Genomic DNA, 15,220 nt, shown 5'->3' on the forward strand with positions numbered 1-15,220 from the left:
GTGTTGTCCACCCTCAAACGTAATGATGTCATCGATTTTTTATTCCTGTTCCAGCCATTATTTCCATGTATTTAGTCAGAATGTTGGATTGATGTGGCCGGCCTGCAGGCACAATTGTCGTGACAGAATACAAGCGTGATGATGTTTTTCCCCCCGGTTGAACAAGGCCCGGCAGATAACGTAGACACGGTGACAAATGAGTCGGAGTATCTGGCGTGTGGTGACAAATGATCCTTTTATGTGTTTTTAAAGATTGGCAAATGGCTTCTAAAAATGGCGGGCGTGACAGGACAAGAGTGATGAGGCTTCCATGTTTTGGGTGTGATATCGCAGAAACTTAACGTAAGAGTTTGTCTTCCCAGCAGGCTTTGGAAAAGATGGGTTCATTACGCCGGTGTTTTTCAACCTTTTCTGAGGCTGAGGCGCATTTTTTTTCCCCGTTGAAAAAATTCTGAGGCACGCCGCCAGCAGAAAATGTTGAAAAAATGTAACTCAGCAGCCGATATTGACAGTAAAAAGTCATTCTCGCAATTGTTTGATATGAATTCAAACCATAGGCAAAAGAGACGTACAGATAATATCGGACTGACGATATTATCGGCCGATAAATGCTTGAAAATGTAATATCACAAATTATCGGAATCAGTTTCAAAAAGTACAAACGCCGCTATGTGTGTGTGTGTGTGTGTGTGTGTGTGTGTGTGTGTGTGTGTGTGTGTGTGTGTGTGTGTGTGTGTGTGTGTGTGTGTGTGTATATATGAATAGATGTATATGTACATACCCCGTTTCCATATGAGTTGGGAAATTGTGTTAGATGTAAATATAAACAGAATACAATGATTTGCAAATCCTTTTCAAGCCATATTCAGTTGAATATGCTACAAAGACAACATATTTCATGTTCAAACTCATAAACATTTTATTTTTTGCAAATATTAATTAACTTAGAATTTCATGGCTGCAACACGTGCCAAAGTAGTTGGGAAAGGGCATGTTCACCACTGTGTTACATCACCTTTTCTTTTAACAACACTCAATAAACGTTTGGGAACTGAGGAAACTAATTGTTGAAGCTTTGAAAGTGGAAATCTTTCCCATTCTTGTTTTATGTAGAGCTTCAGTCCTTCAACAGTCCGGGGTCTCCGCTGTCCTATTTTACGCTTCATAATGCACCACACATTTTCCATGGGAGACAGGTCTGGACTGCAGGCGGGCCAGGAAAGTACCCGCACTCTTTTTTTACAAAGCCACGCTGTTGTAGCATTGTTTGTAAAAAAAAAAAATCTTTATCAGTTTGAACATCAAATATGTTGTCTTTGTAGCACATTCAACTGAATATGGCTTGAATATATATATATATATATATATATATATATATATATATATATATATATATATATATACACATACATACACACACACACATATATCCACGTATATTAAAGTACCAATGATTGTCACACACACTCTTGGTGTGGCGAAACTATTCTCTGCATTTGACCCATCACCCTTGATCACCCCTGTGAGGTGAGGGGAGCAGTGGGCAGCAGTGGTGCCGCGCCCTGGAGGTAATGAGTCCCATTTTTAAAGTCTTTGGTATGACTCGGCTGGGGTTTGAACTCACAACCTACCGATATCAGGGCGGACACTCTAACCACTAGGCCACTGAGTAGGTGGCCTAGTGTATACTTATACACACATTATATATATATATATATATATATATATATATATATATATATATATATATATATATATATATATATATATATATATATATATATATATATATATATATATATATATATATATATATATATATATTTATACATGTACACATGTACATTTGTTTTTTCTGAGCACCAAAATGGACCCCCATTGCCTAGTTTTTGGGTCTTAGTTGAGGTTCTATTTTAATTCTTAATTTGATTATGGTATAAAATGGTACACCTTATCTTTACAGAGTTAATAATAGATTTGACTAATGCAATGTTTTCCATTTTGATAAAATCACTGCCATTATGTTTATATGCATTACTTTCTCTATGTGGGGAAATGAAAATTGCAATCAAAGTCCTTGATTGGACACAGGACACCAGTGGAATTTAATTAGCATTCCAATGAGGCGCATTAATTCCTCTGTAGATGTATTGGTGCCACTGTATTTAAATGAGCAGCAGCTCCTGTCGACCGCACCTGCTAACCATTATTGACGTGTATAGTCCCCAAGGATGGTGGAGGGATACACCAAACCAACTATTTTATCCCATAAGAATGGACGACTCAGCCCATTCCTCTCCTCCACAGGTGCCTGTTGCCATGGCAGCGGAGGGGGGAGGAGCACTGTTGGGTTGACTGGTCGGTGCAGTAGATCATGGCATGTAAAAAAAAATTAAAAAAGGGTCAGCGGGGGGGCTCATGAGCCTGAAACCTTCATCAAACCGGTTCCGTCACATTGCCACTAGACCCTCTGGGCCCACGGAGCCCCCGAGCCCTCATGCATTCATTCATTCATAGCGGGGGTCACACGTCCATGCCCACAGACTAGTCTTGGACCTCGCTGTGAACGTGTGCTTTTTAACTCAACCCAGAGATGATCAATACATTGATTGTCAGGAAGTCTGAGTGGAGTTCATGATTGTGTATTTGCATCTTGAAGCAGTGGAGGCAGGACTGGCTGCACTTCTTGACTGCAACCAGCAGAGGTGCTATTGATGGATTTTGAGCAAATAAGACCATGAGGTCAGCTATGGAAAGTTTATATATAGATATATATGTATGTATATAACTGTATGCATATATTTATATACAGTATGTGTACATATGTACATATGAATATAAATATATATATATATATATGTATGTATATATATATATATACATATATATATATATGCATACAGTTTGTGTAAATGTGTAAATATGTGTGTATGTGTATATATGTATATATATGTACACATATATGTGTATGAAATTATATTTTATGTATGTATATGTATAGGTATGAATACATACATACATACATACATATATATATATAGATATATATTCATACATACACATACACATATACATATATGTATATGTAGTATAGTGTAATATTGCAGTATTCCACTATAATGTATATATATATACATATGTATATACGTAAGTATGTATATACACATATACATACATAAATATACATATACATAAATATAATTACAATACGAAGGTCCTGCAGTCCTGGGTTCAAATCCAGGCTCGGGATCTTTCTGTGTGGAGTTTGCATGTTCTCCCCGTGACTGCGTGGGTTCCTTCCGGGTACTCCGGCTTCCTCCCACCTCCAAAGACATGCACCTGGGGATAGGCCCCTCCCACCTCCAAAGACATGCACCTGGGGATAGGCCCCTCCCACCTCCAAAGACATGCACCTGGGGATAGGCCCCTCCCACCTCCAAAGACATGCACCTGGGGATAGGCCCCTCCCACCTCCAAAGACATGCCCCTGGGGATAGGCCCCTCCCACCTCCAAAGACATGCACCTGGGGATAGGTTGATTGGCAACACTAAATGGTCCCTATTGTGTATATGTGAGTGTGAATGTTGTCTTGTCCAGGGCGTACTCCGCCTTCCGCCCGGTTGTAGCTGAGATAGTGCCAGCGCCCCCTGCGACTCCAAAAGGGAATAAGCGGTAGAAAAATGAATGGATGGATAATTACATGCATACATATATACACATATGCATATAATTACATACGTGTATAAACACATATGTACACATATACACATATTTACACATTAACACATACTGTATATAATTATATACATATATGCATTCTTATTGCAATATTTTTCAAATGTTTTCCATTAAAACCCCCATTATTTACTTTTTACTTTTTAAATTGATCTCAACTCTGTACACTGCTGCTGGAATTTTAATTTTCCTGAAGGAATCAATAAAGTATTAGCAATCTATCTATCAATACATTTATATACATATATACACATACTGTATATTAATATATACATGTATACATACTGTATGTGTGTGTGTGTGTGTGTGTGTGTGTGTGTGTGTGTGTATATATAATTCATTTTCTACCGCTTATTCCCTTTGGGGTCGGTGGAGGGGTTATGGGGGAGGAGGGGGGGGGGGGGCTATCTCAGCTCCAATTGGGCGGAAGGCAGTATATACCTGTACACATACATATATACATATACACATACATATATATAGTCAAGGAGGTTTCTGTGGTTTATCTGTTCTACAGTGCTCAATACCGGGGTAGAGCGGAATATACGTTAGGTCAGGGAAAAAAAACACAAGAGGCTACATCATCCCTACAAGCCTGTTTCGCAGGTTTCCCTGCTCATCGGGGGATTTTATTTTAGGGTAAAATAAATGTTTTATTCCAAAATAAAATCCCCTGATGAATAGGATAAAATAAATAGAATAAAATATTTTATTCTAAAATAGAATCCCCTGACGAACAGCGAAACCTGCGAAACAGGCTTGTATGGATGATATACAGCCTCTAGTTTACAAATAACAATTCCTACTTTGCGAAAATTCACTTATCGCAATCGGTACTGGAACCAATTAACAGTGATACATGAGGCTGACAGTATATTAAAACATCTCTCATCATCACGCAAGAATAAGCATGTTGATAAATGATTACTTCTCCAAAACTGACAATATTATCGTCGTCAAGGCCGGATTGTACGTTTTGCGTATCGCTCCGGGTGTACTTACTGTTTTGGCCAGTCGCCGTCTACACAGTCTGGAAAATCCAAACAACAGCGGCCTAGTGTATATATTTACATACAATCATACCCATGACCACAGCCAAGAATAAACACATCATCCGTTTGCTTTAACTCCAGGCATAATATTTACAGCAGCTTGTTTGATTAATAATGATGAACATCTGCAAAGAAACAAGGAGTTAAACCCCACAGAATTCAATTGGAAAGACATGAAGTCGTTCACACACACACACACACACACACACACACACACACACACACACACACACACACACACACACACACACACACACACACACAGGTTATCATTTGGAATGGGGAGCAAGTTGTTGTTCATGACTTGTGGGGACCAGCCTTTCTACAGGTTGTGGAGACATCAAATAAAATGAGGTGATATGTCCACTGGCCAGTTAGCTCATACCAACTTTAAATCTCTGGATTGATGAAGTCATGTGCTGATCAGACTTACTGGGGACCCTGGGGAATAAGAGTTACTATGGTTCATGGGGACCAATTTTAAATAATTTTGCATTATTCACACAAATTTGTACATAACTTCTGAGGACCATTAAAAAAAAAAGTTGAAATTGAATATGACATGATCTTCAGAAGACAGCACTACAGCTCTACTCTTATAGCAGGGGTGTCCAAAGTGCGGCCCGGGGGCCATTTGTGGCCCGCAACTAATCGTTTACCGGCCCGCCACACATTCTGCAAAAATTGCAAAATTGCTAGTATTGCAAAAATAAAAAAAACATTTTAAAAAAGTGGAATGAGGTGAAATTTAATGAGAAAAAGTGGCACTATTGACACAAAGCTGCCATGCAGGCAGTTTGTTTTTCTTTTTGTCTTTGTTTATTTTCTTTTTTTTCCGTTGGTCAAAAAAAAAAAGGACAAAAAAATCTATATTACAATGAATTATTACTTAAAAATTATCACTTTAAAATGTTTTATGTGGAAAAAATGTTGCATATGTTGTGTGGTTGCCATATAAAAACATCAACGTTTTGACAAAAGAGCATAAAATAAACAAAATAATAGTTCAAACTTAAAATCGACAGATATATCGGAAGTTGATCTTAAAATCTAAGTGTTAAAAGTAAAAAAAAAACAACTAATAAAAATGTATCACTTTATGAGTGGGGAACCTTTTGGATCTCAAATATATTTAACAGGATTTTATTCAACTTTTCACTGTGATTACTCAAAAATATTAAATAATTTAAAAAAATGGTGTCCTGCATTATTTAACTTTTAGGGCTCTAATGACTAAATACTGCATATTTCAGTTTTACTATAAAAAACAAAGTTGTCTTGGACAAAAAACCGTTTTGTTTTTTTATATCAACCTCAACTTGATATAGAAATTTACTGTAAGCGTTGAATAAAAAATAATAATTTGATTTATTTTTAACTTTTTAATGACTGAAACCCTCTATAATCCCCGGGAGCCCTAAAGGTTAAAAAAAAAATCCATATATTTTATTATGGTTTGAAAATGAAAAATATCAAAATGGCCCCGCATGCTTACATTATTTTCATGTGCAGTTTAACCAGTAAACATGTTTTATGGGCCAAAGCTTAAAAAATATTTAAACATCTTCAGAATGGATCTGACTATCATTTAAAAAGGTTTCCCCTTGCGGGACCATTTTTTTTGTCCCCATACCGTCAGAAGTCCTCTAAAGGTGGGACTGTGTAAACAGAGTGATGTCCCCATTAAGTCTGCATTGCCAGAACACACACACACACACACACACACACACACACACACACACATTGATGTGCCTTTATGCCATCACGACACAGCAATTAAAGCTCCATGAAGGTGTGGTCACTCAACCCCGTGGAAGGGATGTGATGTGAGCATCAAACCAGCGGACCTTCTATCACCTTAAGTTGATTTATTATTCCGAGCCCGGGAACACATTTGCAGCCATTTCCCCACTTCCTGCCTCACATAAACATGTATTCTTCATCCTGACACACTCCTATAACACACTCATTCTCAGCTGTGTGTGCTCCGCCATCTGTCCTCTGCCTGCTCTCCGGCCGCTAACAGGCTGAAGATTCAAGCGGCTCGTCTGGCGGACCACCTCCTCTCCACCGCCGTACAGGAGACAGTCCCACATGGGGGTCTCGCACAAAACTTAAGACCAGGTGATGAGCCAAAAATGACCATATAGAGGGTGTACACCTGTAGGGGCTTGGTTTACAAAAGATAATTAGCGCTGAGTCAGAAAAACAATGGTATTAACAGAAGTGGCTGTAGGCAACCCCCTGTTTTTTTTTTGTTGTTGTTTTTTTTGTAACATCGCAAGATGGTAATAGCGGCATTTGAAATAGCATGATTTGTCAGTTTTCCTTTTCGCTTTCTGATTAGATTAGATTAGATTAGATCAAATTAGATTATATTAGATTAGATTAGATTATATTAGATTAGATTAGATAGTACTCTATTTATTCCTTGAGGAATAAATAATAAATAATAACATTTTCAGCACAATCCCATTCAAGATCAGACAAACATTACAGGGGGACAGAACAGGATCGCTGACGGGTCTGCCGGCTTCCAGGGCCCCTTACAAAAAAGGTGAGATACAGGTATAAATATATATATACATACATTATATATACACACACACACACACATATATATATATACATTTATATATAGACATACACATATACATTTATATACATACATATATACATGCATACATATATATACACATATATACATACATACATATATATATATACATACATACATATATATATACATACATATACATATATATATAAACATACATACTTATATATATACATATATACATACATACATACATACATACATACATATATATATATATACATACACACATATATATTTACATATATATATATACATACATACATACATACACATATATATATATTTTTATATAGGGACGGCGTGGCGCAGTGGGAGAGTGGCTGTGCGCAACCCGAGGGTCACTGGTTCAAATCCCACCTAGAACCAACCTCGTCACGTCCGTTGTGTCCTGAGCAAGACACTTCACCCTTGCTCCTGATGGGTGCTGGTTGGCGCCTTGCATGGCAGCTCCCTCCATCAGTGTGTGAATGTGTGTGTGAATGTGGAAGTAGTGTCAAAGCGCTTTGAGTACCTTGAAGGTAGAAAAGCGCTATACAAGTACAACCCATTTATCATTTATCATTTATATATATAAATATCTCCCGTCTTTCTGCCCTCGTGGGGTCTGCTCCCTCGCTCACTTGGGGACTGTCTGTCTCCTGCTTCTCCTGTGCCTTGTCCCCTGCAGGACACGTCTGTCTACCGCCTGCCGGGGTGACACAGTGGGGGTCCAGTTCCCGGCCTGGCCTGATTGCGAGGGCCCAGCGGTCCTTTGTTCCCTGCGGCATCTTTTTGGGTCGGGTTCTCTGGGTGTTGTGGCCGTACTTTGGCTCCCACACAGGGAGACGCATATTTTGTACATAATAACACCTTTTTTTGTTTTTTTAATGCAGTATTTATTTATAGAGGATTCTGTTGTCTTTGATTTTCTTCGTAAGATTCTTAGCTAACTAAGAACAGCGAGAAAAATTGCTTTCATTTTTTATTTTTGCCAAAGTGCACCTACTAAATGCATCCGTGGGCAGGTGTTTAAAGCCATCATCATCACAGATGCACTTTTCTTTTTGATACAGCAACATAGCTTTAGTGATTTTTTTGTATTTTATTGCCGCTATTTGGACTGTCTGTTGTTTACTTTAAAATGGATACTTAGTTTTTATCAGCACTTTCCCTGTCCTTGTTTTTAAACGGACAAATCGAAGATGTTACTTTCATGTTTGTTGCAGCCTATCGAGCAGCACACTTCATAAATAAACATTTCTGGAAGAAGTCGCCGTCTTTAATGTTAGTTAGCAGAACCCTAAAAAATATCTCAAGCTGACTTTAACAGTCTGTGGCCAAATAAGAGCCACAGAACGCTTATAATCCGATTAGTCGATTCATCGTTAAGATAACAGATGATTAGTCAGCTATTAAAATAGTTGAATCCTTAAACTATATAGAGTTTAAAAAATATATTGGAAATACCGTAAGGTATTCTCTTCAACTTAACAGATAAAAATATGACGTGCTTGCGTCAGACTTACCGTAAATTAGGGACCATAAGCTGCTACTTTTTTTTTTACTACGCTTGGAGCCCTCCGGCTTATAAAACGGTGCCGCTAATTTAGAGCCACAATTTTTTTGTATTCAACAAATAGTTTGAATCAAACACAAGCCCAGACACTAAAGAAAGGTGTGTTGTTGTTTTGGTTTATGGCGCCATCTTTTGGACGCGTTGGCTCACTGCCGGTGCTGCAGGGTTAAGGTCTACAGTATTTCCATGCGCTTCAAACCGGAAGTACAAGTGTTAATTCGTCTATTATTCGTTTATAGCGTTTCTGCCCAAAATGATTCTCCATTCATCACTCCAAGCATTGTTTGTAAGTTTTACAATATTCATTCATCCAATTTCTACAGCTTGTCCCTTTTGGGGTCGCAAGAGGTTGCTGGATTCTATCTCAGCTGCATTCTGGTGGTAAGTATTCTTGCTTTCACTAAACCATCCCATGTGTGATGTCTGTAGGAGTGTTTTCATAAATATTGTTATCGTTTTGTACTAAAGGTAGCCGTGTTAGCATTAGCTACTATGCTACCATGTTTACAAGTGTCTTTGTTAGTTTTATTAACTTACAATGAAATACAGTTTTTTTTTTTGTTTTGTTTTTTAATTTACCATCCACAAATGTATTTAATCTGTTTAGCTGATTGGAGAGCTAACTTCCGCAGCTAGTGACTCCATGACGATGACCTCTGTTTTGATTGAGCTGCCGTTTTACTGCCACATTACAGGCACCCTAAGGGAAGCAAACTATAGACCGGAAAATACAATAATTGTTTCATTTCAATTTAATTTTTGCTGTGGTTTCAACACCGACTGGTCTGAGTCATTTCAATATGTGGCATTTCCACTTGTACCAAACTGATCTGGACCAGAACCAGACCAACCTCTTTTAAGTGGTCTTGGTTCAATTTTTCTGGTCAGGGTTTAGCACTCAAACTAGTTTTGCTTTCAATAAACATACCTGAGCAGGTGCACTGTTTCGAATATATATATATATATATATATATGCATATACATAAACATATATATATAAACATATATATATATATATAATTTATCTTCATATATATATATATATATATATATATATATATATATATATATATATATATATATACAAACCCCGTTTCCATATGAGTTGGGAAATAGTGTTAGATGTAAATATAAACAGAATACATCCATCCATCCATCCATTTTCTACCGCTTATTCCCTTTTGGGGTTGCGGGAGGTGCTGCCGCCTATCTCAGCTACAATCGGGCGGAAGGCGGGTACACCCTGGACAAGTTGCCACCTCATCGCAGAATACAATGATTTGCAAATCCTTTTCAAGCCATATTCAGTTGAATATGCTACAAAGACAACATATTTCATGTTCAAACTCATAAACTTTTTTTTGTTTTTGCAAATAATCATTAACTTTGATGCCAGAAAAACATCACAAAGAAGTTGGGAAAGGTGGCAATAAATACTGATAAAGTTGAGGAATGCTCATCAAACACTTATTTGGAACATCCCACAGGTGTGCAGGCTAATTGGGAACAGGTGGGTGCCATGATTGGGTATAAAAACAGCTTCCCAAAAAATGCTCAGTCTTTCACAAGAAAGTATGGGGCGAGGTACACCCCTTTGTCCACAACTGTGTGAGCAAATAGTCAAACAGTTTAAGAACAACCTTTCTCAAAGTGACATTGCAAGAAATTTAGGGATTTCAACATCTACGCTCCATAATATCATCAAAAGGTTCAGAGAATCTGGAGAAATCAGTCCACGTAAGCGGCATGGCCGGAAACAAACATTGACGGCACTGTATCAAAAACCGACATCAATCTCTAAAGGATATCACCACATGGACTCAGGAACACTTGAGAAAACCACTTTCACTAAATACAGTTGGTCGCTACATCTGTAAGTGCAAGTTAAAACTCTACTATGCAAAGCGAAAGCTATTTATCAACAACATCCAGAAACGCTGCCGGCTTCGCTGGGCCTGAGATTATCTAAGATGGACTGATACGAAGTGGAAAATGTTCTGTGGTCTGACAGTCCATGTTTCAAATTGTTTTTGGAAACTGTGGACTTTTGTGTCCTCTGGAACAAAGAGGAAAAAGAACCATCGGGATTGTCATAGGCGCAAAGTTCAAAAGCCAGCATGTGTGATGGAATGGGGGTGTATTAGTGGCCAAGGCATGGGTAACTTACACATGTGTGATGGTATGGGGGTGTATTAGTGAACAAGACATGGGTAACTTACACATGTGTGATGGTATGGGGGTGTATTAGTGCCCAAGACATGGGTAACTTACACATGTGTGATGGTATGGGGGTGTATTAGTGAACAAGACATGGGTAACTTACACATGTGTGATGGTATGGGGGTGTATTAGTGCCCAAGGCATGGGTAACTTACACATGTGTGATGGTATGGGGGTGTATTAGTGCCCAAGACATGGGTAACTTACACATGTGTGATGGTATGGGGGTGTATTAGTGCCCAAGGCATGGGTAACTTACACATGTGTGATGGTATGGGGGTGTATTAGTGCCCAAGACATGGGTAACTTACACATGTGTGATGGTATGGGGGTGTATTAGTGCCCAAGGCATGGGTAACTTACACATGTGTGATGGTATGGGGGTGTATTAGTGCCCAAGGCATGGGTAACTTACACATGTGTGATGGTATGGGGGTGTATTAGTGCCCAAGGCATGGGTAACTTACACATGTGTGATGGTATGGGGGTGTATTAGTGCCCAAGACATGGGTAACTTACACATGTGTGATGGTATGGGGGTGTATTAGTGCCCAAGGCATGGGTAACTTACACATGTGTGATGGTATGGGGGTGTATTAGTGCCCAAGGCATGGGTAACTTACACATGTGTGATGGTATGGGGGTGTATTAGTGCCCAAGGCATGGGTAACTTACACATGTGTGATGGTATGGGGGTGTATTAGTGCCCAAGGCATGGGTAACTTACACATGTGTGATGGTATGGGGGTGTATTAGTGCCCAAGGCATGGGTAACTTACACATCTGTGAAGGCACCATTAATGCTGAAAGGTACATATGGGTTTTGGAGCAACATATGTTGTCATCCAAGCAACGTTATCAAGCACGCCCCTGTTTATTTCAGCAAGACAATGCCAAGGCACATGTTACAACAGCGTGGCTTCATAGTAAAATAGTGCGGGTTCTAGACTGGCCTGCTTGTAGTACAGACTTGTCTCCAATTTAAATTTTTGAATACATGGTTGAAATTGGGGGTTAAATCACCAAAAATGATTCCCGGGCGCGGGTGATGGGTTGAATATAGAGGACAAACTTCACCACACCTCAGTGTGTGTGTGAGACAATCATTGCTAATTTAACTTGAAATTAACTGAAGAAGGCCTTACTGACAACAACTCGTAATCTAATTGGCTCTGGCAATCATCTATCAACTGTATGTGCCCGTTCACTTAGGTTGCACGGATGCCCGCATTGTTGATTCTGATTCTGAAGGTCCTTGGGCAGATTTGGTACAGCATGGCAACATAAGCTGGCTGAATTGTGATTGGATATAAAGTCAAACTTAAACAAACAGCACTGGAAGGAGCTCAATCCGACATGAAGAGAATATGAAGACTTTTAGATACGTAAGGAAAGTAAATTAAAAGTGTCTTTTATCTTTAATTCTGATCATGATTTCTGCTCATGTTAGGCCAGCACTGTTGAAACATGAGGACATCACTCAGGTCTCAAGGTCAGCCGAGACTTACTTTTGACGGTGGCGGTCCTGGTGCAATTGTAGAGAATGGCCAGCTCCCCAAACACCTTCCCCGGGCCCATGGTGCACAGCTTCAGGCTCTCCTTGGTCACCTCCACCTTGCCGTCTGCAAACATGCACAAAGAGAAGCAGAGGGCGGAGTCAAGCACTTCCACATTTTCAATTGCACATTTCAGAGGTCGTGCAGGTGTGCCGCGTACACACACCGACTGTAGTGTGTGTGTGTGTGTGTGTGTGTGTGTGTGTGTGTGTGTGTGTGTGTGTGTGAGACGGCCCCGCACTCTATTTTTGTGGGCATCCAGCCAGAAGGCTCCTGGCTCAGTGAGCTAGAAAAAGAAAGAATATGTATTTATTGGATGTGGGACTTCCAGTGTGGTCTGCAGAGCTCCTGACCAAGTGGAAACATGGCGGCAGCACCAGTGTGAAACACAACGGCTTGGTAGACGCTGTCAGAGCGGTGGTAATGTAACCGTGGTTATTATTGCACCGTATCACACTGGGAGGTGGTTCTCATGCGAGCACTGGGGTGCTTAATAAGTTAATGCCGTTATTTATGGACGTATCAATGAAAACTGAACATTTGGGAGGTCATGTTTCTGTTGCCAAAATAAATTGAACTTTAAAAAATGTATTCAATTATTTTTAAATTGGACTTTATTAAATGGATGTAATTTATTTTAAATTTGCCCGATTGTAGCTGAGATAGGCACCAGCGCCCCCCGCCACCCCAAAGGGAATAAGCGGTAGGAAATGGATGGATGGATGGATGGATGGATGGATGGATGGATGGATTTATTTTAAATTTGACTTTTTAAAATGGATTAATTTATTTTAAATTTGCCCGATTGTAGCTGAGATAGGCACCAGCGCCCCCCGCGACCCCAAACGGAATAAGCGGTAGGAAATGGATGGATGGATGGATGGATTTATTTTAAATTTGACTTTTTAAATGGATGTATTTTTTTTTAATTTGACTTTTTTAAACGGATGTATTTATTTAAAAAGTTGACCTTTTAAATGGATGTATTTATTTTAAATTTGACTTTTTTAAATGAATGTATTTTTTTCAATTTGACTTTTTTAAATGGATGTATTTATTTAAAAATTTGACCTTTTAAATGGATGTATTTATTTTAAATTGGACTTTTTTAAATGGATGTATTTATTTTAAATTTGACTTTAATAAAGAAAGCCAAGAATCAATCAATCAATCAATGTTTATTTATATAGCCTCAAATCACAAATGTCTCAAAGGACTGCACAAATCATTACGACTACAACATCCTCGGAAGAACCCACAAAATGCTATTTTTTGTGGTCCACTTTATTAAATATCAAATAAAATAAAAAATAAAAATATATATCTATATACATATACTGTATATATATATATATATATATATATATATATATATACATATACTGTATATATATATATATATATATATATATATATATATATATATATATATATATATATATTTATATACATATATATATTTTTTTGTTTTGTTTTGTTTTATTTCAATTTTTTATTGTATTATATTTATTTATTTTTGTGATACTTTTCATAATAAAGGGTCCACAAAAAATGGCATTATTGGCTTTATTTTAACAAAAAAATCTTCGGGTGCATTAAAAGTATAGAAATATATACTGATAGGTGTATACAACACTACCAGTAACTAAAACAAAAATAAATAGTCCTAAATCAAATGTCTACTTTATAGGGTGCTGCCTTTTTGGAATATACAAAATAGACCCCCGCAGTCCTTAGCTTTATGGAAATGTTTTATTTTAATTTGGCAAGCTGGAAAAAAAATCCCTGTAAGGTCTGAAAAAAGTAATAAAAGTGTGAAACTACGAGAGTGTTTGCAGTAGAGAATCAATGCCAGTGAAATGATCGCAGACAACCAACATCATTCAAACAGTAATATAGAAATGCATTATGAATGACTTTAGGGGGCAGCAATGTGTCAGTGGAACATTGGATTTGGCGACGCTAGATCAGCTCTTCTAATTAAAAAACAATATCACAATCGTATTGGGAGTACATTCATTAATAACAACAATATGAATGTGGATGAAGTGGTATCCTAAATACTGCACAATTGCAGTTCCAAAACGCTCACAAAGTGAAGGTATCAAAAAAGGGACTCGACAATGTTGTTTTTTTCTGGCGCTATTTGGTAGGTAAACATCTCCCATGATGCCCCTGTGCAGTTCAACCATCAAGGAGAAAACAAATTGATGTCGGTGTATTTCCTTTTGGTGGAACTCGTCATGCGGGAGCAAGGACACGCGGCGGGAAATAAAGTTTGCAGACACGTCGCAACCTCTTAAAAAGGAGTAATATGAGAAGATAGTTGATGAAAGGTCAGCCGTTAAAGAACTGTGAACCGCGACATGAAGCCAAGAAGCCAGCAAGGCCAAACATACATTAATGAGATATTTATGTTGTTGGGAGTTAAACTGACCCTGCGATGAGGGGGCGACTTGTCCAGGGTGTAACACGCATTCC

At 38.3% G+C, this 15,220-nt stretch overlaps 1 protein-coding gene across 4 annotated transcripts in view; it reads right to left on the reverse strand.

Annotated features, from left to right (window-relative positions):
* LOC133559737 (cGMP-dependent protein kinase 1) overlaps positions 1–15,220 on the reverse strand; it is a 274,083-nt gene that overhangs the window by 120,468 nt on the left and 138,395 nt on the right. For all 4 annotated transcript variants that reach the window (XM_061911789.1, XM_061911792.1, XM_061911790.1 and 1 more), the window contains one exon: positions 12,692–12,805. In XM_061911789.1, the coding sequence (XP_061767773.1) occupies positions 12,692–12,805 (114 nt within the window). The remainder of the gene's footprint in view (positions 1–12,691; positions 12,806–15,220) is intronic.

The sequence above is a fragment of the Nerophis ophidion genome, linkage group LG09 (assembly GCF_033978795.1).
Source record: "Nerophis ophidion isolate RoL-2023_Sa linkage group LG09, RoL_Noph_v1.0, whole genome shotgun sequence".
In the NCBI taxonomy this organism is placed as follows: domain Eukaryota; kingdom Metazoa; phylum Chordata; class Actinopteri; order Syngnathiformes; family Syngnathidae; genus Nerophis; species Nerophis ophidion.